The following is a 26,983-nucleotide window of genomic DNA, read 5'->3' on the forward strand; positions in this document are numbered from 1 at the left end:
TGCTGAAAGGAAATTAAGGAGGTTTGGCTCTTTTACTCCATTATTGCAATTAAGAATTTAGCATCATCAGTGCCAAAGGACAAAAAGTGGTTCATTTGCCCTAGGGGGACAGGACAGTGATAAGATGATTTTTCGTCAAGGATCATTGGGTCGTAATTAAGTTACATTCATGGCTATTGCTTTTTGAAGGATGATTGGTAAATGACAGGCTTCATGTGCTTAGTACGGACAGTGTGCAGTAGGGTTTTTTCTGCCTCTGTCAGAAAATCCTGTTGAGCCTGATAATGTAAATGTAGCATTTTATTCTGAACAAAAGAGCAGGGAAATGAGCTATCTTGTCTAATCATTCAGTTGTTTAACACCGACTTCCAGTTTAGACTCAATTGGCTGGAAAGCACTTGACATGTGAAGTTAGTGCTGTTCCGAACGCATGTTTGAGTAAATTTTAAAGTAAGTGACAGCTAAATTGTACCTAGGGAAATTACAAAGCCTTCAACACAGTTAATTTTTTGGGGAGGATTAGTTGTAATTGCAACACCAGTCTCCTTGAAGATTCCTCATTTACAGATGATGAACAGAAAAAAAACATTTAGCTCTTTCAAGTGCTGGTTCTCTTAACAGAACAATTTTTGTGAAGATGATGGTTTCTCTTGAATTGGTTTCTTCCCATATTGAACATCTGCTGAGGATTTGTAAGATAGTTTGTTTTTAAGGAGTTCAGTTTGGTTTTTGTTTGTTTTTTCTTTTTTAAACTTTTTTCTCCCCCCACAGCCCTTCTTTTCTGTAGTGATTTCAGATTTGAGCGCATTTCAGTAAGGAAGCCTGTTACATAAATTGCCACTTCACTAACAATGTATAAGTTTAAAGTACTTTATTCCAAATAAAAAAAATCAATATTTGTCATCTTTCTTTTGTTTTTTGTTGTTGTTGTTGTTGTTTTTATTTTTATTTTTATTTTTTTGAGACGGAGTCTCGCTGTCTCCCAGGCTGGAGTGCAGTGGCACGATCTTGGCTCACTGCAAGCTCCGCCTCCTGGGTTGACGCCATTCTCCTGCCTCAGCCTCCCGAGTAGCTGGGACTACAGGTGCTCACCGCCACGCCAGCTATTTTTTTTTTTTTTTTTTTTTGTATTTTTAGTGGAGACGGGGTTTCACCATGTTAGCCAGGATGGTCTCGATCTCCTGACCGCGTGATCCACCCACCTCAGCCTCCCAAAGTGCTGGGATTACAGGCGTGAGCCACCGCGCCCAGCCATCCTTCTTTTGTTGTTTAAGTATACTCTCTGGGATTAGAAAGTTACTTAGTATAAATTACGAGACTTAAGTTTAAAGCTACTAATAGATAAATAGATAGTTGTCACTCGTGGTTGTTTTAACAATTCCAGATTGTATGAAATACATTTATGATTTTTACAGGTATATGTATTGAGGAATGTATATGAGTTTTAGGAGTACATGTTTCTTGGTATCTCAAAGTAGATAGTTTTATGATTGGTGGATGTCCCATAGAAATGTCTGTCCAGCAAACTTACGTGCTACATGGTGTTTGTTTTTCTGTCAGTGACGTTATAGCATACTTCAGTTTCAGAATGAGGACTCAAAACGAGTGGTACTATCAGATTTGCCATCAGAACTTCAAGCTTATTTTTCTGGATGTTCTTCCGTGTAATAATGAAAAAATTGTAGTTTGTAGTAACTCTTTGTAGTCATGTTCCCTTAAGAAGTGAATTCTAGATTCTAGAATGAATTTTGATGCAGGCCAAGTGAGTCCATTCAAGTTAATGAATTTAACTCTATTTTAAGTTTCCAAATTTCTTGCTGGACCCAGCCTATCTCATATATATGTTCTTAAAATTTAAAATTACAGAATCTTTTCCTCAATTTTACCTTTATTTCATAGACTTACAGAATTTTGGTAAAGCTTATATTTTTAATTTGCACCAAACAAAATACTGCTTTTTAAAATGATTGCTTACTTTTTATTAGTGTACGTAGTTTTATGCATGAAAATTATGTAGTCTATTGAAATTTTGAGGGGGGGTGTCTTGATTTTTTTTTTTATAAAGGGTAATAGTATGCTATAGAGTTGATTTTCTTCTAGTGTCATTTGTGAAAGCATTGACTAAATTTTTATTAGGAGTGAGCCTTTAAATATTTGTATGTGAAGCTTTAGGAATTATGCATATATGCTGATACAAGCATGGGCTCAAAGTTTTGAATGCAAAATTAATGTGTCAACATTAATTTCTTCAGAGGATTATTGTTATTTCTTAGTAGGATTTAAATCATTTCTAGTGCTCAAAGAAATTCACAGATCACTTTGGGTCACGGAAGCTAGAAGTAGACTGATCGGTAATGTGTTGTCCCACATTTTGGTTGTAAAGCAATTTTTACCTTTCTCCTTTTGATATTGTGCTTCCCTTACTGATTTCATCCTGCCTAATAAAAGTGGTATTTTCACCTGATGATTTTCTCTGCTTGTGCAAAACACTTTAGATGAACCTAATAAGCACAGAGTCATAGAACCTGTTAGAACTAGGAGGGAACCCAAATGTCCTTGAGTTCAGCTGTTGTGATAATCTGCTTTTCATCACCACTTCTAGAAATGTATCACGTTGCTACAGCTGAGTAGCATAAGTACTCTTATCAGTTGGGATGGAAATCCAAAGTCCTATGACTACATAGCTATCTTCATAGCAATGCAAATTTTAGGTGCTTTTAAACATATTTTTCATTTCCATCATCACCTAAGTTTTCAAGCTTTATTATGAAAGATTAATAGTGACATAAATTATGTGGGGAATGTAAATTTTTGTCTTTTAAAATGACATGATCCAACCACAAGTCCGAATTAGATAATAGGGACTGAAGAACTGACTAGTCATTTACTTTGTTTTTATCTCCAGTACACTTTGTATGAGGTATTTCATTATAAATTTCTAATTCATTTTGTTGGCATCCTAAGAGCAGTAACATTGGTTCTTAAAATTACTAACAAATATATGAATTATTTCCATTTTGCTATTCTTGTCTTTTCTGTTGTTGTTCTGAACATGTATAATCTTCAGAAGCATATATTTGGAGACCAAAGACTATTAACGTGTCGCTTTGATTGACAGAACAATTATTCATTCATTTATTGATAGCTTTGACCTAATGTAGGGGGAAATACAATTGAGACAATACTATTCTAGTTTGGGAATTGATCTGGAAAAGCAAATCATGCCACTTAAAAAAAAATCGTATGTGTGTTAGCTTTGCTCTTAAAAAATGTTTTAGTAGTTTTTCGTTAAGCAGAGTTATAGAAAGGCAATAAGCGAACCTGTGTCTGAAGTAAGGGAAAATACTGATTATATAAAGCTTTATATCATATATGGTAGCTACTGTACCATTTCTCTTCTATGACAGTAATCCAGCCTGCAACATCTACTTGCAGTTTGAAATTAACCTGTAATTTAGTCTTCACCCCAAATGACAAAAATTCAAATGACTCTGTGGGGTGCCAGAAGATGCACTGTAAACAGGGCTTATAGTAAGGGGATAAGGTAAGAGTTCCATCAGGATAGGCTCGTTTTCACTGTGTCACTATTATTGCAATAAAACTAACATTTCTTCCTTGTCTTTTACTTTTTTAGTACAGCTTAAAATCAGATCTTGATAAAATAGTAATTCAACTTAGGGCAATGTAACATTTGTATAATAGGCAAAAATGTGAAGGCTTTAACAGAAAGTATAAAAGGACTTTCTGGTTTTGAAAACTGTTATGTGTATGAGAAATTTATATTCTCTACAAAGATTTTCACTAATTGTCACTAGTTGTACTTGGAGCCATGTCTCTAACCATGCCTCTTTTTAAAATAGCTTTCATACTCTCTTTTCATAAATCGTTAATTTCTTATTCCAAATTGCACCACTTTATTACATTATTCAAATACCAGTGCTTTTAATAAAGCATAATGTGTAATTAGATGTACCGAACTGACAATGGGAAGTCCAGTGACTTGCTTGCCTGGTACCTTCCTCTGTTTACCTGGTAGCCTTAGTCAAATCAGCCAGTCTCTAGATGCCCCAGTTTCATTATTTCTTTGAAAGTAAAAGGGGGTGGCAAGTAGAATTGGATCATATAATCTCTATAGTTCTTCCAAGGGATTTCTTTTTTTTTTTTGAAACAGAGTTTCACTTTTGTTGCCCAGGCTGGAGTGCAATGGCACGATCTCAGCTCACTGCAACCTCCACCTCCCGGGTTCAAGGGATTCTCCCTCCTCAGCCCCCCGAGTAGCTGGGATTACAGGCATGCGCCATCACGCCCGGCTAATTTTATATTTTTAATAGAGATGGGGTTTTTCCACCTCAGGTGATCCGCCCTCCTTGGCCTCCCAAAGTGCTGGGATTACAGGCGTGAGCCACCGCACCTGGTCTTGCAAGGTCTTAAATATTTCTCATACTAACATTGTCCTTTTATTTTTTTTTATTTTTTTTATATTACCTGTGAATTTTATTTCAGTATGGTAAGAGAGAAATTACAAAAAACTTTTAATAAAGAAAGGGTTAAAGTAAATTGAAAGCAAATTGTCCTTTTATGGGGGGAAAATACTTCTGAAGGCCCCAAAGAATATAGTACCACACTGTTGTTTAAGAAACTGATTTAATGACAGTGTCTTTTTATTTTAATTTCTCACATAAAAGAAGGCTTGACTTTGTAATTGGAAATAATTTTTAAAAGCTTACCCTTTAATGAAAAAAGTATTTAGAATTCTTCTAGAATTCACTGACCAACACGAATATCCTAGTTTTCATAATAGTAAGTTCCCATATATATGAAACTTGAGGTTATTTCCTACTTGGCTAGTAAGGTGGCAGTACAAAAAATATTATGATAAAGATGAAAAAGTTCTTGAAAATTCCTTATTAGCTATTGGTGGACATTTAATAACGTTTACCAAATCTGAAATTATTGAGATACAATTGTTAAAGGCACGTAAGTGATTGGAAAAAAGTATTTGACGGTAGTCCTTGCTTTCAGAAGTAATACATTCTTACAGCAACTTTCTACATAAAGTCAGAATTTACAATAAAATCAGAGAATGCCTTAATCTATTTGGACTTTTTTATAAAGTACCCTTTAACACACGAAATAATAAAAGATGAAGCAGGGTAAATAGTGGATTGCTGATGATGTATGTATTCTGAACATTTACTTATATATAAAGATTGTTTCTTTTTTTCCCCCATTTTAGCTTTGTGGTTTTCTACCTTAAGTAAAGCTCAGTTGTTTACATATTAACTGGTCATTAAACATCTCTCTAAAGTAGTACTAAGAGACTAAGCTGAATTCGATTTATTTTATTCATTGCTAATTTTTTTGTTTCTAAGGGGCGACCTATCTACTGCTCTTGAGGTCGCCATTGACTGCTATGAAAAGTATAAAGTATTACCAAGGATTCATGATGTCTTGTGTAAACTGGTAGAGAATGGCGAGACTGATCTAATTCAGAAAGGTGAGTCCCTTTCTAATATCTTAATGTAGTTTTTTTTTCCCTTCTTGCTGATTTAATCTTAGTGTATTGTTAAGAGAAACCAGCAGAAGGCCAGCACATTCAGATAAACTTTCTTTATACTTGTGAAATCTAAAAGAAAAATATCAGGTAGATTTCCAATATTATACATGTTCTTGATTTTAGTAACTGTTCATTTTGAAAAAATGTCTGTTATTTTTGTGTTCTAATTCTTGGTGATCTGCCTTTATGAAGATTTTTTTTACCCTTATCCTCACTAGTTCTCTTTGAAGCTACTCTGTTAGGTACTTAATTAGTCGATATAGCTATATTCTTTAAGTTATTCTTAATATTTGTTTTTAAAATAAATTTTTCTTGTATTTGTCTGGAACTTCATATGATACTGTTTTTCTGGGTTTTTTTTTTTCTCCTAATATATATATTTTTTTCTCTCCTACCTAGCAATGGACTTTGTGAGCCAAGAACAAGGTGAAATGGTGATGCTCTATGATCTCTTCTTTGCCTTCCTACAAACAGGAAATTACAAAGAGGCCAAGAAGATCATTGAGGTGTGATTTTAACTACAGTGTTCTAATTGTAGAGCTATTTAGACTCTTAATTAGAATACATTTAAAAATTTTAACCTTTAATTACACTTGTTCTGATTCATGTTAATAGAATTCAATCCCAGTAATGTTGGAGGAGGGGGATCTCGGCCAGCTTCTTTATTGTATATAATTACAGTTCAGAAAAGGCAGTCTGGTTGTATATTAAATTTGTTTCCTCACTTTGTTAAATTCACTATTATATATCAAAATGATATTTGCATATTAAATCTTGGATTGTGGAACAATTAAATTAAACTGGCCTTCCTGGGTGTAAAGTTGCTAATCCTCTTTGCCAAAGAATTCTTTGTTCTTAAAAGCAGTGGAATTTAATTTGCTGCAGACCATGCTCAAGATTTATTTGTAATGCTTGTCTACAAGTTAATCAGCCAAACAAGTGCTGTCTGCAACTGTTTGGCATTTAATTTAAATTTTCTTCTTCTTTTTTTTTCCACTATGGTAAGCAGCTTATGGGAAATGGTAGGTGACAAACCTGGCCTATGTAGGATTAGTATATTTTATCTAGGCTTTACTAAATTTTGCTTAGTGGAATTGATAAGTCAAGGGCCAACTATAAAGTCTGTCCAAATTGTGATTAATTTCACTATTAAACAATTCTGTGTCCACTAAGAAAACAAAACATTCCGCAGAAGATGGACCCATTGCCTTAAGAAAAATTATTTCATGTGATTAAAACTGTTAACTTATAAATACATCAGTAAGCATGGGTTTTCTCAGATTATACTTCGCTTTTAGTCAATGTCGTTTTCCAAAAATATACAGGGGACAGGATGCAAAAGTGGTGTTTGACCTCTTTATTTGTGTATCGATGACTGCTTATCATGAAACTGAAAATATAGGCACACAACCCAGAAAACTGTATTTTTTTCCTCCTGATGTTTTTTGAAGAAGAGAACGGTGTAGTATAGAAAAGGAGGACTGTGAAATCAATTCAGAACTTTCTTCTCTTTCCATTTTATGATTCAATCTGCCCACTTGTCAGCGGACAGTGGGGCATGCTATCGTGCTATCTTGGACAGGCGCTTCTGTAGCTTAAGTGGTTCATTTACATTTTCTAGAAAATGGTATAATTTTTCTTCCACATTCGCTTCTGAAAGTACAGTGAATCCAAACGTGAGAAGAGCTGTCTGGCTATTGAGTTCTGCTCCTCTGTAGGTACAGTGTCAGTATTAGCAGGTCACTGATCAGAGCGGAAATGAAGCTCAGCTCTGAGAGGTTGTGCAGGAGGAATGCATGTGCCTGTCTTTGTGTAGTAAGGTGTAATAGAGCCAGAGGCAGAAGAGTGATTTCTTGTTTTGCCATCTACCTGCTTATGTGATAATGGACAAGTTATTAAACCTTTCTAAGCTTCCTCATGTATAAAAGAGAACATAATATCTGTCTTTAAGATTCAATCACATAATGTATGTAAAGCAGCTTGCATGTTTCCTGGATTATGGTAAGTGATCAATAATATTAATTCCCTTTGCCCCTTAAAGGTAGGCATTGTGTTGTCTTCTTTACCTCACATAATTCAAAATATGATGTTCAGCATAAGGTACATGTTTGCCACATGAATAGGCAAGAGAAGACTGCCTCTTAATTACTTAGAGCTTTGCCAGAGTACAACCATATTTAGGAATGGCTGTCTGCTGATGACAGAATTTTCGTAGTAGGTGTGTACAAAATTTTTTAAAGGGTGAAGAATAGCTTTACAGAAAGAATACTACAAGTCATGAGCAACATTTTTATCATTCCCAAAAAAAGCAATAGTGTCTTATCATTGGGTAGATTCACTATGGTTGAATTTACAGAGCTGCTGTGTATTTGAAGCATTGTGGAAATAATTAGATAAACCAGTCATAAGCTCATTAAATGAAGAAAGATATAAGCAAGGTTCAATGTGTAAATATCACCTGTTTTTTTGTTTGTTTTTAAGATGAATTGGCATACATGTATCATGTGTTATATGTAGTATATTTGACAGTCTCCAGTCTTTTTTTTTTTTTTTGAGACAGGGTCTTGCTTTGTTAGCCAGGCTGTAGTACAGTGGTGGCTTAGCTTACTGCAGCCTTGATCTCCTGGGCACAAGCAATCCTCAGAAAGACCTAGTCTGAAAAAAGTCCTTTCTACAACACTTCATCTTATAGCAGTTACTACATTCTGTAGATTGTCTTTTTAAAGGTCTATCTCTTCGACTAGAATGAAGGGAAGGGAGAAAGACTGAGAAGGAAAGGAAGGAGGGAAGGGGAAACTGGTCCAACTGGGAAGCCATGCAAATGCTATCAGTCACCTTTGCTAAAGAGCTTCATTCTGGAGGTTTCAGATGAAGAAATCTGCCAATGCCACCTTTAAGGGTTCATGACAGGAGATACTGTATCAGATCTAAGAGCTTCATTTATCTTGTACCTATGTTAATTCACCCTATTTTCTGTTAACTCAGGTCTCTATCCGTCATTTACATAGCATTTGAGATGACTGAGTAAAGTGTCGTAAAAATCCACCACCATTACCTTAATTTTGAGTGTAGCAATGTTTAGGGTGAGAATTAAAAGATGAATTGTGCGTCTGCACTTAGAGTAGAGACAAAAGCATTCCAGGCAGAAGGAACTGCCTGTGTGAGGGCCCTGAGGCAGCAAAGAGGTTCCTCCCTTTATCGTTCTTCTGCCTCTCAGAACTCTTATTAGATAACACTAATAAAATGACATCTGGATTGTCTGGTACATTATCAGACATTTAATAAATGCTAGTTTGATTCCCTTCCTTCTCTATGCCATTCCATTCTTTACTGTGTAGAGGTCAACCCTTTTGTCTCTTCTGCAGATACATCCTCTGTAGGCTGTCTTAAGAACTCTTGGGAATCAAACCCAAGGAAAGAGGTTAGAATAAGAAATGCTAAGTTTAAAGCAGAACTTTTTTCTCATCTTTGTGTTGGTTCTGAGAACCTAGCAGTGCCTGGCACATGACAGGCATTTAGTAAGTGATTGCAGAACTACTCAAAGGGCTAAGAGTTAAATTAAATAATATATTTCTTGATAGAAACCTTTAATATGGTAACGTTTCATACATTATTTAACTTTTTTGCTTGTATATATAATCTTTCCCTGGATTTAATGTCTGGTCTTGGAAAAAAAAGAATGAGTAACCCAAAAAGTGATACTTTATTTGTATGGTCTGCAACACTGTCTTCCTGGGAGGTAAATGAAGTACCTGAAAAGGTCATAGACTAAAAGAATGAAGTCATTTTTCTGTTTGTTTGTTTACAGAGAAGTACCTTCTTTTACCATAATTTCTAGCAATAGGAGTATTGGACTAGAACTCACGAACCCTGAGTTTTAGTTCTGGCTCTGCTACCAGGAACCATAAAGGAGGTCCCATCCTTAAAGACATAACAACATTACTGTCTTTATGTATCAGGGGCTTTCAAAATGGTAATGACATTTGACCCACTTTTAAGAAATGATCCTAAGTAAATCATCTGAAAACCAAAGTAGGTAAAGATATAAATTATGATTATTACCTGTAACAGTGAAAGTTTTTCTCAAAGGAGAAAGGGCGCAAATGAACTCCAGTTTGTTTATGAAATGGAATGATGTGGCCATTAAAAATAATGCTTACAAGATTTTGGATTTTCGAATTTGGGATGTTCAACCAGTAAATAATACAGATATTCCAAAAGTCAGAAAAATCTGAAATCTGGAACGCTTCTGGTCCCAAGCGTTTTGGATAAGGGATACTCAACGTTATAGTAGTTACGGAATTTGAAACCAGGCCCTGAGTTTCTGTTTTCTGTTGGTTCCTCTGTACCATCCTACGTCCATGATCTCATGACCCCTCAATATCTGAACTGTCGAAAATAACTTACCCTTTCTCTGGAATTCCTCTTTCTTGACTTTTCCCTCTCTCCCTGTCTGCTGTTTTGCCTTTCCATCACGGTGCAGCCGGAGTACATTTTGATCTCTTCTCAGTGGGGGAAAAACTCTCTTTTGATGGCTTTTGATTTAAGACCAAAAGTTTGGATTCCAGTGATCTCCCAGTCTTTGTTACTCTTCCTTTTGTTCCTTTCCAGATCTGATTCAGGAATTTTTATCCCATTTGCCTTCCTTAATAAGCCAGCGTGGATCGTATACACAGACAGTGGATTTTAGAGCTAGGGTTTGTTTGTTTGTTTGTTTGTTTTTGTTTTGTCTTGTCCTCCAAAATTTCAGGATATGTCAGTTCTCATGTAAATATATACCCCCTTTTGTGAGTTAGTTTAGTATCTCCTATAACACCTGGTCAAGTGGATAATTTTTTAGTTCATGATAGTTTGTTAATTGGACTTGCTCAGCCATATTTTCCTCCTTATTATACATGGTCTTCAAGTCTATCTTGGAAAATTTTAGAGAAAAGGACAAATGCTAAAAGACTTAATAGTACCATGAGACCTTTTTTGCTCCCTTGTTCTGTGCTAGCTATGGGGATAAATATAGTTGATCCTTGAACAACATAGGTTTGGATTGTGTAGGTCCACTTACATGTAGGTTTTTCTTCAGTAAATATACTGGAAAAGTTTTTGGAGATTTGAAAAAACTCACAGATGAACTGCATAGCCTAGAAATACTGAAAAAAATTAAGAAAAAGGTATGTCATGAATGCTTAAAATATAGGCAGATTCTAGTCTATCTTATTTGCTACCATAAAACGTATACAAATCTATTATTAAAAGTTAACATTTATCAAAACTTACACACACACATAGACTATACATGCTGCCATTCACAGCTGAGAGAAATGTAAACAGAAGTAACGAAGTACTAGTCATAAGTACATAAAATTCCCTATAGTACTTATTGTATTACTGTAATTATTTTGAATAACACCATGACATCCATACACAGTATCACTAGTGATGCTGGAAGTGCTTCTAAGAAGTAAAGTTGTGACATTTCAAGAAAAGGATGAATTGCTTGATATGTACTGTAGATTGAGGTCTGCAGTTCTGGTTGCCTGCCATTTCAGATAGAAATTCATCTTGTAAAAAGATGTCATAAACTTACGGTATCAAAAAATACAGTACTGTAAATGTATTTTCTCTTTCTTACGATTTCCTCAACATTTTCTTGTTGTAGCTTACTTTATTATAAGGATATAGTATTTAATACATGTAACATACAGAATATGTGTTAATCGACTATTTGCTATTGCTAAGACTTCCAGTCAACAGTGGGCTATTAGTAGTTCAGTCTTTGGGAAATTAAAAGTTATATGTGGATTTTTGACTGCACAGATGGTCATACTCTAACCCCTGTATTGTTCAAGGGTCAGTTGTACTTGGACAGTACTTGGGTTGGGGTGGGGATGTTGTTTTCTTTTTTTTTAAGAGATGGGGTCACACTGTGTTGCCCAGACTGGAGTGCATTGGCTGTTCACAGGTGCAATCATAACACACCGCAGCCTTGAACTCCTGGCCTCAAGCAGTTCTCCTATTTCAGTCTCCCGAGTAGCTGGGACTACAGGTGCATACCACCTTCTCCAGCATTCTTGTCTTTGTCTGTCCCTTCTTTAAAGCCCTTGTGCACATGATTTTTCCTCCTACTATGTTAACTAGGGGACATGAGGCTAGGGCGGGCGGTTTTTGTTGTTGCTTTCATTTGACATCTCCAGCAGTAGTGGCAAGAAAAATCAGAACAGGTGAAAATTTCTATTTGAGTTAAATTCAGGATAATCTTCCTTGAGACAGAGTTTGAAATGCAGTAGAAAAACTTTCATTTCTTTTTACCTAACAGGTAATAATTATTGGATATCTATTTTTACTAGTATACATAGAAGCTTATGATAAGCTTTTTATGGTAAATTTACATCAGAGTGTTGTAATGAAATTAAAGTAATGACAGTTATTTTTGACTTTGGATTACTTTTTTTTCCCCTATACAAGTAAACCTAGTAGTGAATTGCAACTGCAGAAAGTTGTGGTTTGAAGCACAGTAGCTCAGGTGGAAACAAACATGCAATTGTTTCTATAAAAATACTTATTGTATCCTCAGTATTCATTAGATAGATTGTATGTAGCAACACAGAAAGAACTAAATATGAGTTTAATTAACATTAACTGTTTTTCATGTTATGTTTAACATCCCAATTAGAATTCTATTCTTCTCTATGTTTTTATTACATTTTCTATTTCTGCTTTCAACTTGCAGTGTTTAAAATTCAATAAGATGTTAAGAGATAAGCCAGAAATCTTGACATTACAGCAGCCTAGGAGATTTAGTTAATCTGACCTAGATGTTCTTTTGATGATTGAGATTTATATATGAAAACAGTTCTCAATTTCAAAATGAAACATGGGAAGATCTGCCATATAAATCAGCTGTCCTGCCAAAGACGGGCAGATTAATCAGCCACAAACAGAAAGAGTATGTCATAAAAGTTGTGCTGTTTAGATTGTTGGCATTTGGATCAGCAATAATATTGAAAGTTGTAAGTGAACGTAGCTGTTGCATTTTGCCGTGTTCTGAAGAGGATTATTTCATAGTTTTTCAAGGGCTTTTAGTATATATTGACATTGGTTTCATTTTCAGTATTACGCGTGTGAAACAAAACAAATAACGTAAGAAAAATCCTTGAGAAGAAATTGTGCCTGAGTGTAGATATTAATAGTATTTGAGACTGTATTTCAATGACTAATTTATTCATCATTGATTTCTTGTATCCCAAAAAGTGGCTATAGGAAATGAGAACAAGCTATCCAACTTCTAGTCTACCAATTTTTCTGTCATCCCACCAAAGCTGCAAGATGTTAGTTTCCACTTCAGTTCTTAATTTAACGTTGTACAATGTTATTTTTTAAAATTAAAAATAATGAGGACTTATAAATAAGAGATTAGATTCAAGGGATACCTGGTTTGATCAACAGAAGTGAGCAGAGAAAGCAGTAAAGATACCTCCTCTAGACTGGAGCAGCCAGGGCTAATGAGTATGTAGTTTTCTTACCATAATGCTGTGATTGAAATGTAGTATTTAATGGTGAAGCCCTCTTGCAGATGATGAAAATACTATAGAGTGACAAATCCTTGGAATTATGTTGAAATGGTTTGTCTTTTATTCCAGTATCCAAAATTGTAAACTAAGTGCTTTGAAGCCAGACTTATTGACCAAACGATAGTAATTTCTAATTGAGGATATAACATATGTCTCAGTTGTTTAAATGAACTGAGACTATAAACCAATTTTAAAGTACTTAGCTTGTTTTGTTCTTTAAACATTTAGTTTTAGGTGCTAGGCAAAAGTCATTAGAGTACTTTTATCACTGTGAAGTTCGCAAAGCATTTTCTTTTAAAAACGAAAGCCAATGGTTTATTATTGTGACAATTGTTATTTTGTGTAACATTGATAATTTTTGTCTCCTGAGTCTATTGGAATAAAGTAAGTGTGTGTGTGTTCAAGAGAGAGTGTGTAAATGAGAAAGAGCACGTGCAGTCAGGTGTGGTGGCCCATGCCTGTAATCCCAGCACTTTGGGACGCTGAGGTGGGCAGATCACTTGAGGCTAGGAGTTCGAGACCAGCCTGGCCAGCATGGTGCAACCCGTCTCTACTAAAAATACAAAAATTAGCCAGGTGTGGTGGCACACACCTGTAATCCTAACTACTTGGGAGGCTGAGGCAGGAGAATTACTTGAACCCATGAGGCGGAGGTTGCAGTGAGCCAAGATCATGCCATTGAGACTCTGTCTAAAAAAAAATAAATTAAAAATAAGAGCACATGCATGTGAATGTTGACACACACTTTTTATTTGACATTTTCTAGTTTATCGCTTATTTTTGAACTAAAGACAGTATAACCATTTTATTAATTAAAGATTTATGGAATGAACTTTGACGTGCAGTGCAGCATTTGGAAATAATCGGCGTCTTCTAGGCACAGGTTAAGCATAGTTTGTGTTTTATGCTCTGTTCTACTCTTACTTAAAGGTCTTTGATAACTATGGGGTTAATTATAGTTCGTATGAGTTATAGTATAAATTTAGTATATAGATTGTATACTAGTATATATAGTTTAGTATATAAGTTTAGTATATATATTTGGCAGCAAATTCATAAGAAAAGAAACTGTCTTTGAGGAAAAAAATAATATTCAGCCGAAGCCTTACCTTGGGTGCTATGTGATTATTTTATTTTACAGACTCCAGGGATTAGAGCTCGATCTGCAAGGCTTCAGTGGTTTTGTGACAGATGTGTTGCAAATAATCAGGTTTGTATTTGATTCAGATGTCTCAATCACCTAAAACTGTGAGTAGAAGGCAAGGGTCCTCTGTATCACATGAACATTTGGGGACTTCGAGAGACAGGGCATTGTGGAAGCAGTGTTTATCTTGATCATTTGCCAGATAAGCAATGGCTTATTTCTTATTCCTGAGGTGCAGTAGAAACCCTAAACTGTTAACCTGGGCCCTGATGATATTATCTTTAACTAGTTGGTTGGAGCAGGCTGACCTAATGTCCTTGGCACTTTAAGCCTGCATTAGTCCTTAGTGGAAGAAGGAGTTGCTTCCCAGAGCTCTGGAATTTCTGCTTGCCCTCCTCTGGTGCAGGTACCTGTTTGCATCATGCCAAGTAAAAACCACAGGGCAAGAAGAGTGTAAAGTTTGGAGGGGGAAGTATTTTTGTTAACGTACGATACACTCATTGAGTTCTCCCACCCAGATATCTTTGAATTAGTTATTCATGTTGTGTTCTTGACTCCAAATTTTTTTAAAATTGTGGTAAAATAAGTATAATGTAAGATTTATGATTTAACCTTGTATAAGTATACAGTTCAGTGGCATTAAGTTCATTCATATTGTTGTGCTCAGCCCATTAACTTTTGAAATGAAGTTAAACTGCACTTTTGGTAAAGCTAATTTGAAAGATTATTCCACTGCTATTTGTTAACTATAAAATACATCCTTTACACAAGGTAGATCTATCTCTTAATCTTACTTTGAAGGTTGAAACTCTGGAAAAATTAGTGGAGCTGACACAGAAGCTATTTGAATGTGATAGAGACCAGATGTACTACAATCTGCTAAAACTGTATAGTAAGTGATTTAACTATTCTTCACGTTTTCATTTATTCTGTTGAAGGCAGTGGCAGGAAAGGACTATTTGGTTTTGAGGGAGCTCCAGGGATTGTCAGAAGGCAGTTTTCATTCAACAGAGGCTCAAGCAGAGGCTAGATTGAATTTTATCACAGAATGTTATATCGTAGCACCAGACACTGTATGTCTTCATAATTTCTGACATTCTTACTGCAATAATGAGAAAGTATGAAAACCTTCATCAGAACCACAGAATTTAATAGGACTTTTTGAGGTAAGAACGGTCTTTCTGTTCTTTTTATTTAAACCTTCAGGTAAATTTATTGGTCACTTTTATAAATAGGTAACCACCAACACATTCATGTAAGTAGAGATTTTTTTCTTTTTGCAAAAAGATACATATCTTGCATATCTATATACAAACTCATTGTTAAACAGTTTTTTAAATGTCATTATATATTTTTGAGTCAGCTATATATTACAAACATTTTTCTATATTTAATCACCTACAAATAACTTATATACTACATAGATATACTAAAATTTATTCAGCCTATCATCTCCTATTACTGGGTTTGTGAATAGATTTCCATTTTCCATTTCTAAAACAACACTACGTTATTCATTTTTGTGCCTTAATCTTCATTCACATCCTTAACTGTTTTTTGAGGCTGAAATCTTAGTATTTGTATTTGACATTTCTGAAACTTTTGATCTCTCTTTTCAAACAATGCTCTAGTACTTTTATACCAGTGTACACATTTGGAGCTTTACAGTTTCTTTTAGGATATTTCGGTAGAGAGGAATAACACTTAGAACAGCCAGTGACCTTTCCCTATTTGTTTCATGGATATTTATCTAGATTTATTGTTCTTCTTTTCTCTTGGCAAATTTCCCTTCACCAAACGAATAAGGGGATTTATTTGTCTTTTCAAACTTGTATTTATTACCATTGAGAGCTTTATTTTACATCTCGATGATGTAAATAAAATTAAACTTGCTTAAAATTTTACATTCCAGTTTTTGGTTGTATTGAAATACATACTTCACAGTGTAATTCTTAAGACTTTGGCTTGAACGATGATCAAATTCTTGCACGCAATGCTGAGTTTGGTATTGAATGTATAGAATTAAAATCCTGTATTTTAGGCTGTTGGTCCTCAAATTGCAAATTATAATCTGTATTTGAGCACTAACATTCCACTCTACCTACTTTTTCTTCCTTTTAAAAACAATTTCATGATGAAATTCTAATGTGCCAAGTTCAAAAGAAGCACTGACTATATGTCTAAATATGTCTTATTATTTCAAGTAGTCCTCATGGAAGACTATATAAACTTGGATTCAGAAAAAAAAAAAATTATGAAGCCCTTACTGTGTGCTAGACATTGTGGTAGGCACTGCAGATGTAAAGGTAGTGCTCTGCTGAAAGGGTCAGCCCCATCACCAAGTCTTAACACTGCAGCGGGTAAGAACAACTGTAAGTATGTGGTAGTCTAAGGCCAGGTGAGAGGTGGCCAGCCACACAAACTTACTCTTCCTATTCAGAAGAACTTTTACTATTAGTTTTGCTTTGTTTTTGAGACAGGGTCACCCAGGCTAGAGTACAGTGGTGCGATCAGAGCTCACTGCAGCCTCAACCTCCTGGGTTCAAGAAATCCTCCCACCTCAGCCTCTCAAGTAGGCTGTTTCTGATTTTGATTTTGATTTTGATTTCGGCAGTAGGCACTTTCTCAGTAACATTACAAAGACATACTTTTTATCAACATGATTGGAAGTGTTTAATTAAGTGTGATGGGGGCTTCTTGTTATTGCTTTTTAATAGGTAGGGTATTTTTGGTTTGTAATTCAGAAGTACAGAGAAAAGTTCCCTTCTCGACTTCGGGTTACGGTCACTTTTGGTTCCTTTCCCTAAAGGCAGCATTTGGAATAATGCTTTCTTCAACATCAAATAAGAAGAAGTTCTAAATATTTTTGTGTATTCTGTTTAGCATATTTATTGATTAATTTCTGCTTAATCAAATTCTACAGAAATAAACGGTGACTGGCAAAGAGCTGATGCTGTCTGGAATAAAATCCAAGAAGAAAATGTTATTCCTCGTGAAAAGACATTAAGATTATTAGCAGAAATCCTTAGAGAGGGTAACCAGGAAGTTCCGTTTGACGTACCTGAGGTAATTGTTTTTGGCATAATCGTAACAGATTTTGTTGTCAGTATAATTAGGTTATAGATTAGCCTACTTTTATATTGAAAAGATTACCAGTTTTTATTTAACAGAATAATTTTGTTTTAAAGTTGTGGTATGAAGATGAAAAACATTCCCTGAATTCTTCGTCAGCCTCAACCACAGAACCTGATTTCCAGAAAGATATATTGATTGCCTGCCGATTGAACCAAAAAAAAGGCAAGCACATACGGGGATGGGGGTGTGTGCGGGGGGGTGGTCTTCTTTCTAATAGCAGTGTGGGGCGTAAGCCCAACCAATTAGAAGTGCTCTAGGATAGAGATAGGATTTAAATTTTACATATTTCTTGTCCCCTTCCATACTTTAACGAAAACATTTTGGGGCAATTGGGAAAATTTAACTATTGACTGAGTGGTAGATAATATTAAGGAATTACTCTTTTTATTATTTTTTTTTAGATGAAGTCTCACTCTGTCGCCCAGGCTGGAGTGTAGTAGCATGATCTCAGCTCACTGCAAGCTCCGCCTTCTGGGTTCACGCCATTTTCCTGCCTCAGACTCCCGAGTAGCTGGGACTACAGGCGTCCGCCCCCACGCCTGGCTGATTTTTTATATTTGTAGTAGAGATGGGGCTTCACTGTGTTAGCCAGGATGGTTTCGATCTCCTGACCTCGTGATCTGCCCACGTCGGCCTCCCAAAGTGCTGGGATTATAGGCATCAGCCACCGTGCCTGGCCGGAATTACTCTTATTTTTATTAGATGTGATAATGGTATTATGATTTACTTATAGGGAAATGTTCTGAAATTTTGAGATCCACATGAGTTATTGAGGGATGAAAAAAGTCAAAATTTCTATAATGTATTTAAAAATGCTTAAGCTATAAAAAACAAAGCAGGCCGGGCATTGTGGCTCACGCCTGTAATCCCAGCACTTTGGGAGGCTTCAGCCTCCCAAAGCTGGCAGATCACGAAGTCAAGAGATGGAGACCATCCTGGCCAACATGGTGAAACCCCATCTCTACTAGAAATACCAAAATTAGCCGGGCATGTTGGTGCATGCCTGTCGTCGCAGCTACTCGGGAGGATGAGGCCGGAGAATCACCTGAACCTGGGAGATGGAGGTTGTAGTGAGCCGAGATCGCACCACTGCACTCCAGACTAGCGACAGAGTAAGACTCCGTCTCAAAAAAAAAAAAAAAAGCAAATCTGGTAAGATGTTAATTGTTAGATATAAGTGATGGGTATATGGAAGGTGAGGTTCATTATACTATTCTTTTTTTTTTTTTTTTCCCCCCCGGAGACAGGTCTCACTCTGTCACCCAGACTGGAGTGCAGTGGCGCAATCATGGTTCATTGCAGCCTCCGCCTCCTGGGCTCAAGCAGTTATCCTACCTCAGCTTCCCAAGTAGCTGGGACCATAGGCACACACCACCACACTCAGCCAATTTTTGTAGTGACAAGGTCTTGCTATGTTGCCCGGGCTGATCTTAAACTCCTGAGCTCAAGTGGTCCTCCCACCTCGGCCTCACGAAGTGTTGGGATTGCTGGTATGAGCCACCACCCCCAACCTGTACTATTCTTCATACTTTTCTGTACATATGAAATTTTTCGTAATAAATGCTATTGTTGGCATACATTTTTATTAAAAGTATTTTTTGAAAATAACTTTTTGTGGCACATATTATAACTTACTTGAAAGCAAAAAATGATTAAGGCATTAATTACTATACTAGTATGTGTTGAAGTGATCCAGCAGTATCTCAAGGTTAGAGGTCTGTTTCTTGACTCTTTCCCTTTCTGTAGTATTAAACTTTCCTGAAGACATCTTCACCTCTATTATGCCTACTTTAAATTTTTTATGACCATCTTTAACCCTCTGTTATGAGCTTGTAAGTTGAATTTTATGTTTTTACTTAGACTTCTTATACTGTTCCAGAATCATATATTACTCTTATTTTCTTTACTTTTGTTAATTTCTTTTCATTCTAGCTTTCCATAGAATGATTCCTTCAGTTTTGGGGTGGATTTCAAGGATGGTTTATGATAGTTTACCATTAAGGAAATAAACACAAGAGAATTTTTTAATTTTAGTATTGATAGTTTTGAGGTTTATTGGAAAGGAATCAATTTAGAAATTTATAGAACTTCTTAATTTCCTAACTTAACTAGAAGGTTTGGCCAGGCTTGCAGGCTCATACCTATAATCCCAACAACTTGGGAGGCCAAGGTGGGCAGATCACTTGAGTCCAGGAGTTTGAGACCTGCCTGGCAACTTAGTGGTATCCCATCTCTTCAGAAAATACACAAATTAGCCTGGCTTGGTGGCACAGGACTATAGTCCCAGCTACTCAGGAGGTTGAGGTGAGAGGATCAGCTGAGCCGGAGGTTGAAGCTGCATTGAGCCATGATCGCACCTGGGTGATTGAGTGAGACCCTATCTCAAAAAAAGAAAGAAAGAAATTTTGTGGCATTGATGTAAAATGTATGAAGTAAAAATAAGTTCTTATGCCTCCTCAGTTACCTATAGTATAACTTTTTATTCATTCTGAGTCATTTTCTTTTGAGAAGGAGTCTTGCTCTGTCACCCAGGGTGGAGAGCAGTGGTGCATTCTCACTGCAACCTCCACTTCCCAGGTTCAAGTGATGCTCCTGTCTCAGCCTCTCAAGTAGCTGGGACTACAGGCACACACCACCACGCCCGGCTAGTTTTTGTATTTTTAGTAGAGACAGGGTTTCCCCATATTGGCCAGGCTGATCTCAAATTCCTGACTTCGTGATCTGCCCGCCTTGGCCTCCCGAAGTTGCTGGGATTACAGGCGTGAGCCACCATGCCCGGCCCATTCTGAGGCATTTTCCTTTGCTGCATATTCAGTCTATATATCTTTGAGTACACACTATGCATCTTTGAAAGCGAAGTATAAAATTAAGCTTGATTAATACTATGTAAATGTTCTGATGAACTTGTGTGTGTGTGTGTGTGTGTGTGTGTGTGTGTGAGAGAGAGAGAGAGAGAGAGAGAGAGAGACTTGTTCTGTTGCCCAGGCCGGACTGCAGTGGCACAACCTCTGCCTTCTGGACTCAAGTGATTCTCCTGCCTCCCAAGTAGCTGGGATTATAGGCACCCACCACCATGCCTGACTAATTTTTTTTTTTTTTGTATTTTTAGTAGAGACAGGGTTTCACCATGTTGGCCAGGCTGGTGTCAAACTCCTGACCTCAAGTGATCGCCCACCTGAGCCTCCCAAAGTGCTGGGATTATAGGCATGAGCCACCACCATGCCCGTCCTCTGGTGAAGCTTTGATTTAGCTAAATGACTAAAATGAATATATGGTTAGTGTACAGTTTAAGTGAAAACATTTAAGTAGTTAAATAATTAAATACAATGCAGTGTGTATTATAAATGTGGAGCTACCTCTATTCTGGAATTTTCATTTATCTAATTGGTTTCATCCTGTTAATTCTTTTCTTTTCTTTTTTTTTGAGGCAGAATGTTGCTCTATCACCCAGGATGGAGTGCGGTGGCACAAATCTCAGCTCACTGCAGCCTCTGCCTCCTGGGTTCAAGCGATTCTCCAGCCTCAGCCTCCCAAGTAGCTGGGATTACAGGCACCCCCCACCACCCCCAGCTAATTTTTGTATTTTTGGTATAGACCGCGTTTCACTACGTTGTCCAGGCTGGTGTCGAACTCCCAACCTCAAGTGATCCTCCTACTTTGGCCTCCCAAAGTGCTGGGATTACAGGCATGAGCCACTGTGCCTGGCCATAACTCTTTAGAGTTTCCTGTTTCTTTTTTTGTATATCTCAGGATTCGAATGTTTAGTAAAATATGAACGCTTTGAAAATTGAATGCTTACATTAACATTTTTCTGGTAGTTCAGTCTACTTAAAGGTATATCGTGATTGTCACATTGGAAACAAACGTGCGGTGAATGGGTTTGGTATATTAAAATGCTAATTTAAAAAAAAACTAACAGGGACTAATTACACAGCCACACCAAGTTAATGTGAAGGCCACAGTTTTAGAAAACAGCAAGAGTTTCCAAACAAGTGAAATATTATATACGATTGTTAGGAAGTTGACAATAATTGCATTACATCTTAAGTTTTTAGCCCCCTAAAAAGCATTGGATATTGAATGGCAGATTTTATTGCAGTCATCTTATTGTGTGTCATGGTTTAAATATTTTATTTAGCAAGCCATTCTGTGACTTTAATAAGTAAATAAAAGTCTTAAATTTGTGATGCATTGATACTGGTACTCAAATGAAGATATGTCTTTATTTTCTCCCGTTTCAGAAAAGTGAAATACACCGAATAGACTAGGTATCTGATGGAATAATCAGTAAATGATAGTGGAGTTTCTTCTTGCATATTAGCGTGTTTTTATTTTCCGTTTTTTGCCAGTGTCCTGGAATATACAGTTGTTCACAACCATAAAAATTTAGTGTAAAGCACTTGGAAATTTAATGACTAACAGGGACTGTTCTATGGAAGACTGACTTGAAATGTGATAAATCTCTGCCATTGTTACTTTCACTTGCCCAAACTGTTCTCCTTAAGATGCAAATATAAATGTTGCCGTATATTTTTTTCTCCAAATTTAGCTTAAAGGGATAAATATTTCTTTGACAGTGCCACTTAAGTTTAATTAAGGGACTAATGCACACATTCCCTAACTCACACATAGAAGCGTAACAATTTTCGCCTGTTCAGAAACTTCTAAAGTAGCTTAAAATGTTCTTCTGAACATTAAATAATATCATGTTCTGTCTTAAGTTTTATATTTCCTTACATGGAGCCCTATATTCGTAGAAGGCCGTACGTGATAGTTCATTTATGCCCCATCTTTATTGTGACTTGTTTATCCACAGAAGGGAGTAGATTGTAGTTTCAGTTGGCTGTTTATAGCCAGGCAGTTTTATTTCAGAAAAGTATAAGTGACTGAAAAGTGTAGTTACTTCTCTTTTGGTAACATCCTTTCATTCACTGACAGTTATTGTGAACAAGTGAAATAAAACTGTTAATCAGTCAAACAAATGTTGCTTAGTTTACTTGTTAGATATCTGTATATTTGAAAATTGTATGTTTTTGTGTAAGTCCTGTCGTAGCCAAATAATGTGATCTCCTAATTTTAGAATTATAGGCTATATTCTCTTTAGTGCTATTGTGCTGAAATGGTAACCATTGTAACCACCCACTTATAGATTAAAGATTGCTTTAAAATGAATCTTTTGCTCCCCTCAATCTAAATTATACCTCTGTTTTATTTGGACTTTAACACACATTTTGCGATTTATTTTGAAACTAGTATCATCTTTTCATAAATTCAGAAGAGCTGTTTCTCATTTTTATTTTAAAGAAAATAATGTATCAACTTAAGAAAGCTGGTATGAGAAATCATTTTAAGAGGAAACCCCTTCAGGCACCATCCATTCAGATTAAGGTGTAGTTTCCAAACCTGTAGCTTTGTCTTTAAAATATTTGAAGAATTATGTCAGTGTGTCTCTCTATAGAGTGGTAACAGTGGGTTGGTATTAAAAAGCAAAAATATTTGGGTTTAGGTCTTTGTTTCAGGATTTTTTCCATCCTTTTGGCATTTCAGAATAATGTCATCTCATTTTTTTTGTCTGTTTTCTCTCATAGGGGCATATGATATTTTCCTGAATGCAAAAGAGCAAAACATTGTGTTTAATGCTGAAACCTACAGCAATCTCGTTAAATTACTGATGTCAGAAGATTATTTTACACAAGCAATGGAAGTGAAAGCATTGTAAGTGTTAGTCCATTTATTAAACCTCTTGTTTAAAAAAGAATATTGGCTACCATTAGCCAATAATTATAATAGTAATGTGCTGTGTAGTAAAATTGCTTGATTGGCCTCAGCTACCCATAAAAACCATATTGAAATGGTTAACTAACTTTATCAGGTTTTTTCACCTTCAAAAAAAAACACCTTTACTGGCCATATACAATGCAGTACATTTTGCTTACTAAGTTATATTCCATCACAGTTCATTTAAGATATCCATGCACAGAAAAGTAATTTTATTATATTCTGTTCCTTGTTCAACATCTAAATCCATGTACCTTTTGTGGTGGGAGCAGCCTGAGAAAACAAAGACACCATGGACTTTGAACTTAGACTAAGATTTGAATCTTACTTGAAAGTTCTGTGACCTTGGGAAAATTACCTGCTGTCTCTGATCCTTAGTTTTTCTTCCGTATGATGAGTGTATGATAATATTACTTAATATTAAAGATGTCTTCTATGTGTTGAAGAAGGTAGAGTGAAGTAGAGAAAACATAGGTACTGAACACATCTTATTTGTGTTTCCCCCTCCTTTCGTGTTGTTTTTGGATTAAAAAAAAAAAATCTGACTGGGCGCGGTGGCTCATGCCCGTAATCCCACAAGTTTGGGAGGCTGAGGTGGGTGGATCACCTGAGGTCAGGAGTTCAAGACCAGCCTGGCCAACATGGTGAAACCCTGTCTCTACTAAAAATACAAACATTAGCTGGGCGTGGTGGCATGTGCCTGTAATCCCAGCTACTCAAAAGGCTGAGGCAGGAGTATCACTTGAACCCAGGAGGTGGAGGTTGCGTTGAGCTGAGATTGCGCAGCTGCACTCCAGCCTGGGTGACAAAGCGAGACCCTGTCTCAAAAAAAAAAAAAAAAAAGAAGAAGAAGAAGAAAAGAAAAGGAATATCTGAAAAAAATTTTAAGTCCGCAGCACTTTTAGAATATTAGAATCCTAAGGAGAAAATGGATGCCTGCCATCCTTTCACATCACAAGAAAACCTGGCAGTGTCCTAGTGTTGCTAAAGTTATGCATCATAGGGCCGTATTTACTGTCTGTGTTTTAATGTTGAAAAACATGTTCTGTATGACTGTACTTGTCTGCGTGTATATGTGTGTTGTCTTGAATCATCATTTGTATGTCTTGATACAAGAGTCGCACTAGGACTGTTGGGTTTTTAATGTACTCTGTGTGTCATTTGTGTGTTTTCTCAATTCCTAATCAAATTTTTTATATATATATATATATATATATATATATATATATATATAACACTCGATATACCCTTAATTAGTGACTTGGAAAATTTGACATTGAGCAGTATCCTGTCATCTGTAACCACTAGGTCAAGGGTGTGGATCATCTAAAATTACTTTTCTCAGAAAATTATGAAACTCTCCATCCCAACCCTCTCTGTGATAATGAAGGAGAGCCAGAAAAAAGAGAAGCATTTTGTGTTGAGAATTAAGTATGATTAAGTGATGAGATAGAAGCAAAGACAGAAAACTTAAAAAAAATTAGATTTTGAGTCTGGTCACAAAGACCTCTGAAATGCTTCCTGAAAGTACAGATTTTAATTTTATTTATTTATTTATTTTTTCATTTTCATTGGGTTTGTTCTAGAACAGTGATACTTACTCTGGTAGCATAAGAAGATTCCTCTCAGCTCACCACAAAGATTCTGATTCAGCCAATTTGGTGTGGGGGCCTGAGAATGTACATTTTACTCCATAGCCCAAGTGATTGAAGAATCATGTCTTAAGCATTTTGATCGCATGTGATTAATAACAAATTGTACTTGATGTATCACATGTAACTATATTATAAAACATACTCAAAATAGAAAATCTTCATAAGGTGAAATTTTTAAAAAGAGATTTAAGCCCAGGCACGTTGCCTCATGCCTGTAATCCCAACACTTTGGGAGGCCAAGGCGGAAGGATCCCTTGAGGTCAGGAGTTCGAGACCAGCCTGGCCAACATGGTGAAACCCCGTCTCTACTAAAAATATAAAAATTAGCCGTGTGTGGTGGCGGGCGCCTGTAATCCCAGCCACTCAGGAGGCTGAGGCAGGAGAATCGCTTGAACCTGGGTGGCAGAGGTTGCAGTGAGCCCAAGATCGCGCCACTGCATTCCAGCCTGTGCGACAGAGCAAGACTCTGTCTCAAAAAAAAAAAAAAGGGAGAGAGATGTAAAGGTTTCCTTGCCTTACCCTGGAGTGTTCATGCAGTGTGCATGCTGCTCATTGAAGACCACTGGTCTAGAGTAGTTTCAAAACTGCAATTGCAGCCAATTAGTGGGTCAGGACATCTATTAAGTGGGACAGAACCAACATTGTTTCAATGAAATAGTATAGACTATTTCAAAGTATTTCCTGTAGTAAAGATACTATTTCATGAAAAGTTGCTTTCAGTTATGCGTGTGTGTATGTATCTGTGGATTGGGTTGTCTATGTAAAACATCATTTCTTACTATAATCCTCCCATGGATCTTGATCTACCAAGGTTGAAACTGCTGACCTGGAAGATAGTTGTAAGCATGACCGTCTATTTGCCTTAAATTTACAACCTGTGAAACATAGGTTTATCTTCTTCCCTTCTTCTCTAGATCTTTAGGAAGCCTTCCTGAGATAAAATTGACATGTAAAAAGATACATATTTAATGTATCTATCTCAGTGAGTTTGGGGATAAGTATACACCCTTGGAACCATTGCCTACTTCAAGGCCACAAACATATCCTTCCCCTTCCAGAGTTTTTTCCCACCCTCAATATTATTATTATTATTAATTGGGTTTTTTGTGTGAGAGAGAACACTTATGATCTATCCTCTTAGCAATTTTCAGTGTAAATACAGTATTGTTAGCTGTTAGCACTATGCTGTATAGAGCTCCAGAACTTACTTATCTTCCATAACTGAAACTCTGTACTTTAACCATTATCTCCTCATTTCCCCTCCTCCCAGTCTTTGGTGTCTACCATCATACTCTGCTTCTGAGTTTGACATACAAGTGAGACTTTTCTTTTAGCTGTGTTATCCACCAGGGTTATTTGGGAGTTGCCTTCCTCCATGCGTCTGTGTGCACCCAAGAGAACCCAAGATCCAAAGCCTGAAGTCAATCTGGGCTTTGGATGCATGTCCTCTCCCTTGAACCAATAAAATGTTATATCTAACTATGTAGAATTGTTTCATGGGTTAAATTGTTGAATACTTTTAAAAATAATGCTGGACTGAAAATTCAGAAGTGAAAGTTCAAGTTACGAATTATCCAACTAACTATGTTACTTGAGATATTTCAAGAGATATTTTGTGGGTTCGGTTCCTGTTTATTGCCAACTAGGTCCTCTCTTCCCATTCCCATTCTGTATCAGTGATCAGAGTGAAAAACAATTGCTGCTTTTTTATAGGCAACTTTATTATAATATGGTGGTCAAATGAGCTACTGTAGCAAGTGGCGGTACCGCCCTAGTATTATTCTGGCAGTCTTACTCTGGATCCATAAATAGCTGTTTTTACAGTTTCCTATATAAGGTCACTTGGTCAACCTTGAGAGCCATAGTTTTGGCCGAGCATGGTGGCTCAGTGGTTCGTCGCTGTAATCCCAGCACTTTGGGAGACAGAGGCAGGTGGATCACTTGCAGTCAGGAGTTCAAGACCAGCCTGGCCAACTTGGTGAAACCCTGTCTCTACTAAAAATACGAAAAATTAGTCAGGCGTGGTGGTGCATGCCTGTATGTAATTCCAGTTACTCAGGAGGCCAAGGCAGGAGAATGGCTTGAACCCGGGAGGCGGAGGTTGCAGTGAGCCAAGATTGCGCCACTGCACTCCAGCCTGAGTGACAGA

At 36.5% G+C, this 26,983-nt stretch overlaps 1 protein-coding gene across 1 annotated transcript in view; it reads left to right on the forward strand.

Annotated features, from left to right (window-relative positions):
* LRPPRC (leucine rich pentatricopeptide repeat containing) overlaps positions 1 to 26,983 on the forward strand; it is a 109,306-nt gene that overhangs the window by 62,286 nt on the left and 20,037 nt on the right. The window contains exons 24-30 of the mRNA XM_003822643.6: positions 5,373 to 5,497; positions 5,957 to 6,063; positions 14,264 to 14,332; positions 15,068 to 15,158; positions 17,190 to 17,332; positions 17,455 to 17,563; positions 22,990 to 23,116. Coding sequence (XP_003822691.4) covers positions 5,373 to 5,497; positions 5,957 to 6,063; positions 14,264 to 14,332; positions 15,068 to 15,158; positions 17,190 to 17,332; positions 17,455 to 17,563; positions 22,990 to 23,116 — 771 coding nt within the window. The remainder of the gene's footprint in view (positions 1 to 5,372; positions 5,498 to 5,956; positions 6,064 to 14,263; positions 14,333 to 15,067; positions 15,159 to 17,189; positions 17,333 to 17,454; positions 17,564 to 22,989; positions 23,117 to 26,983) is intronic.

This window comes from Pan paniscus, chromosome 12 (genome assembly GCF_029289425.2).
Source record: "Pan paniscus chromosome 12, NHGRI_mPanPan1-v2.0_pri, whole genome shotgun sequence".
NCBI classification, from domain to species: Eukaryota; Metazoa; Chordata; class Mammalia; order Primates; family Hominidae; genus Pan; species Pan paniscus.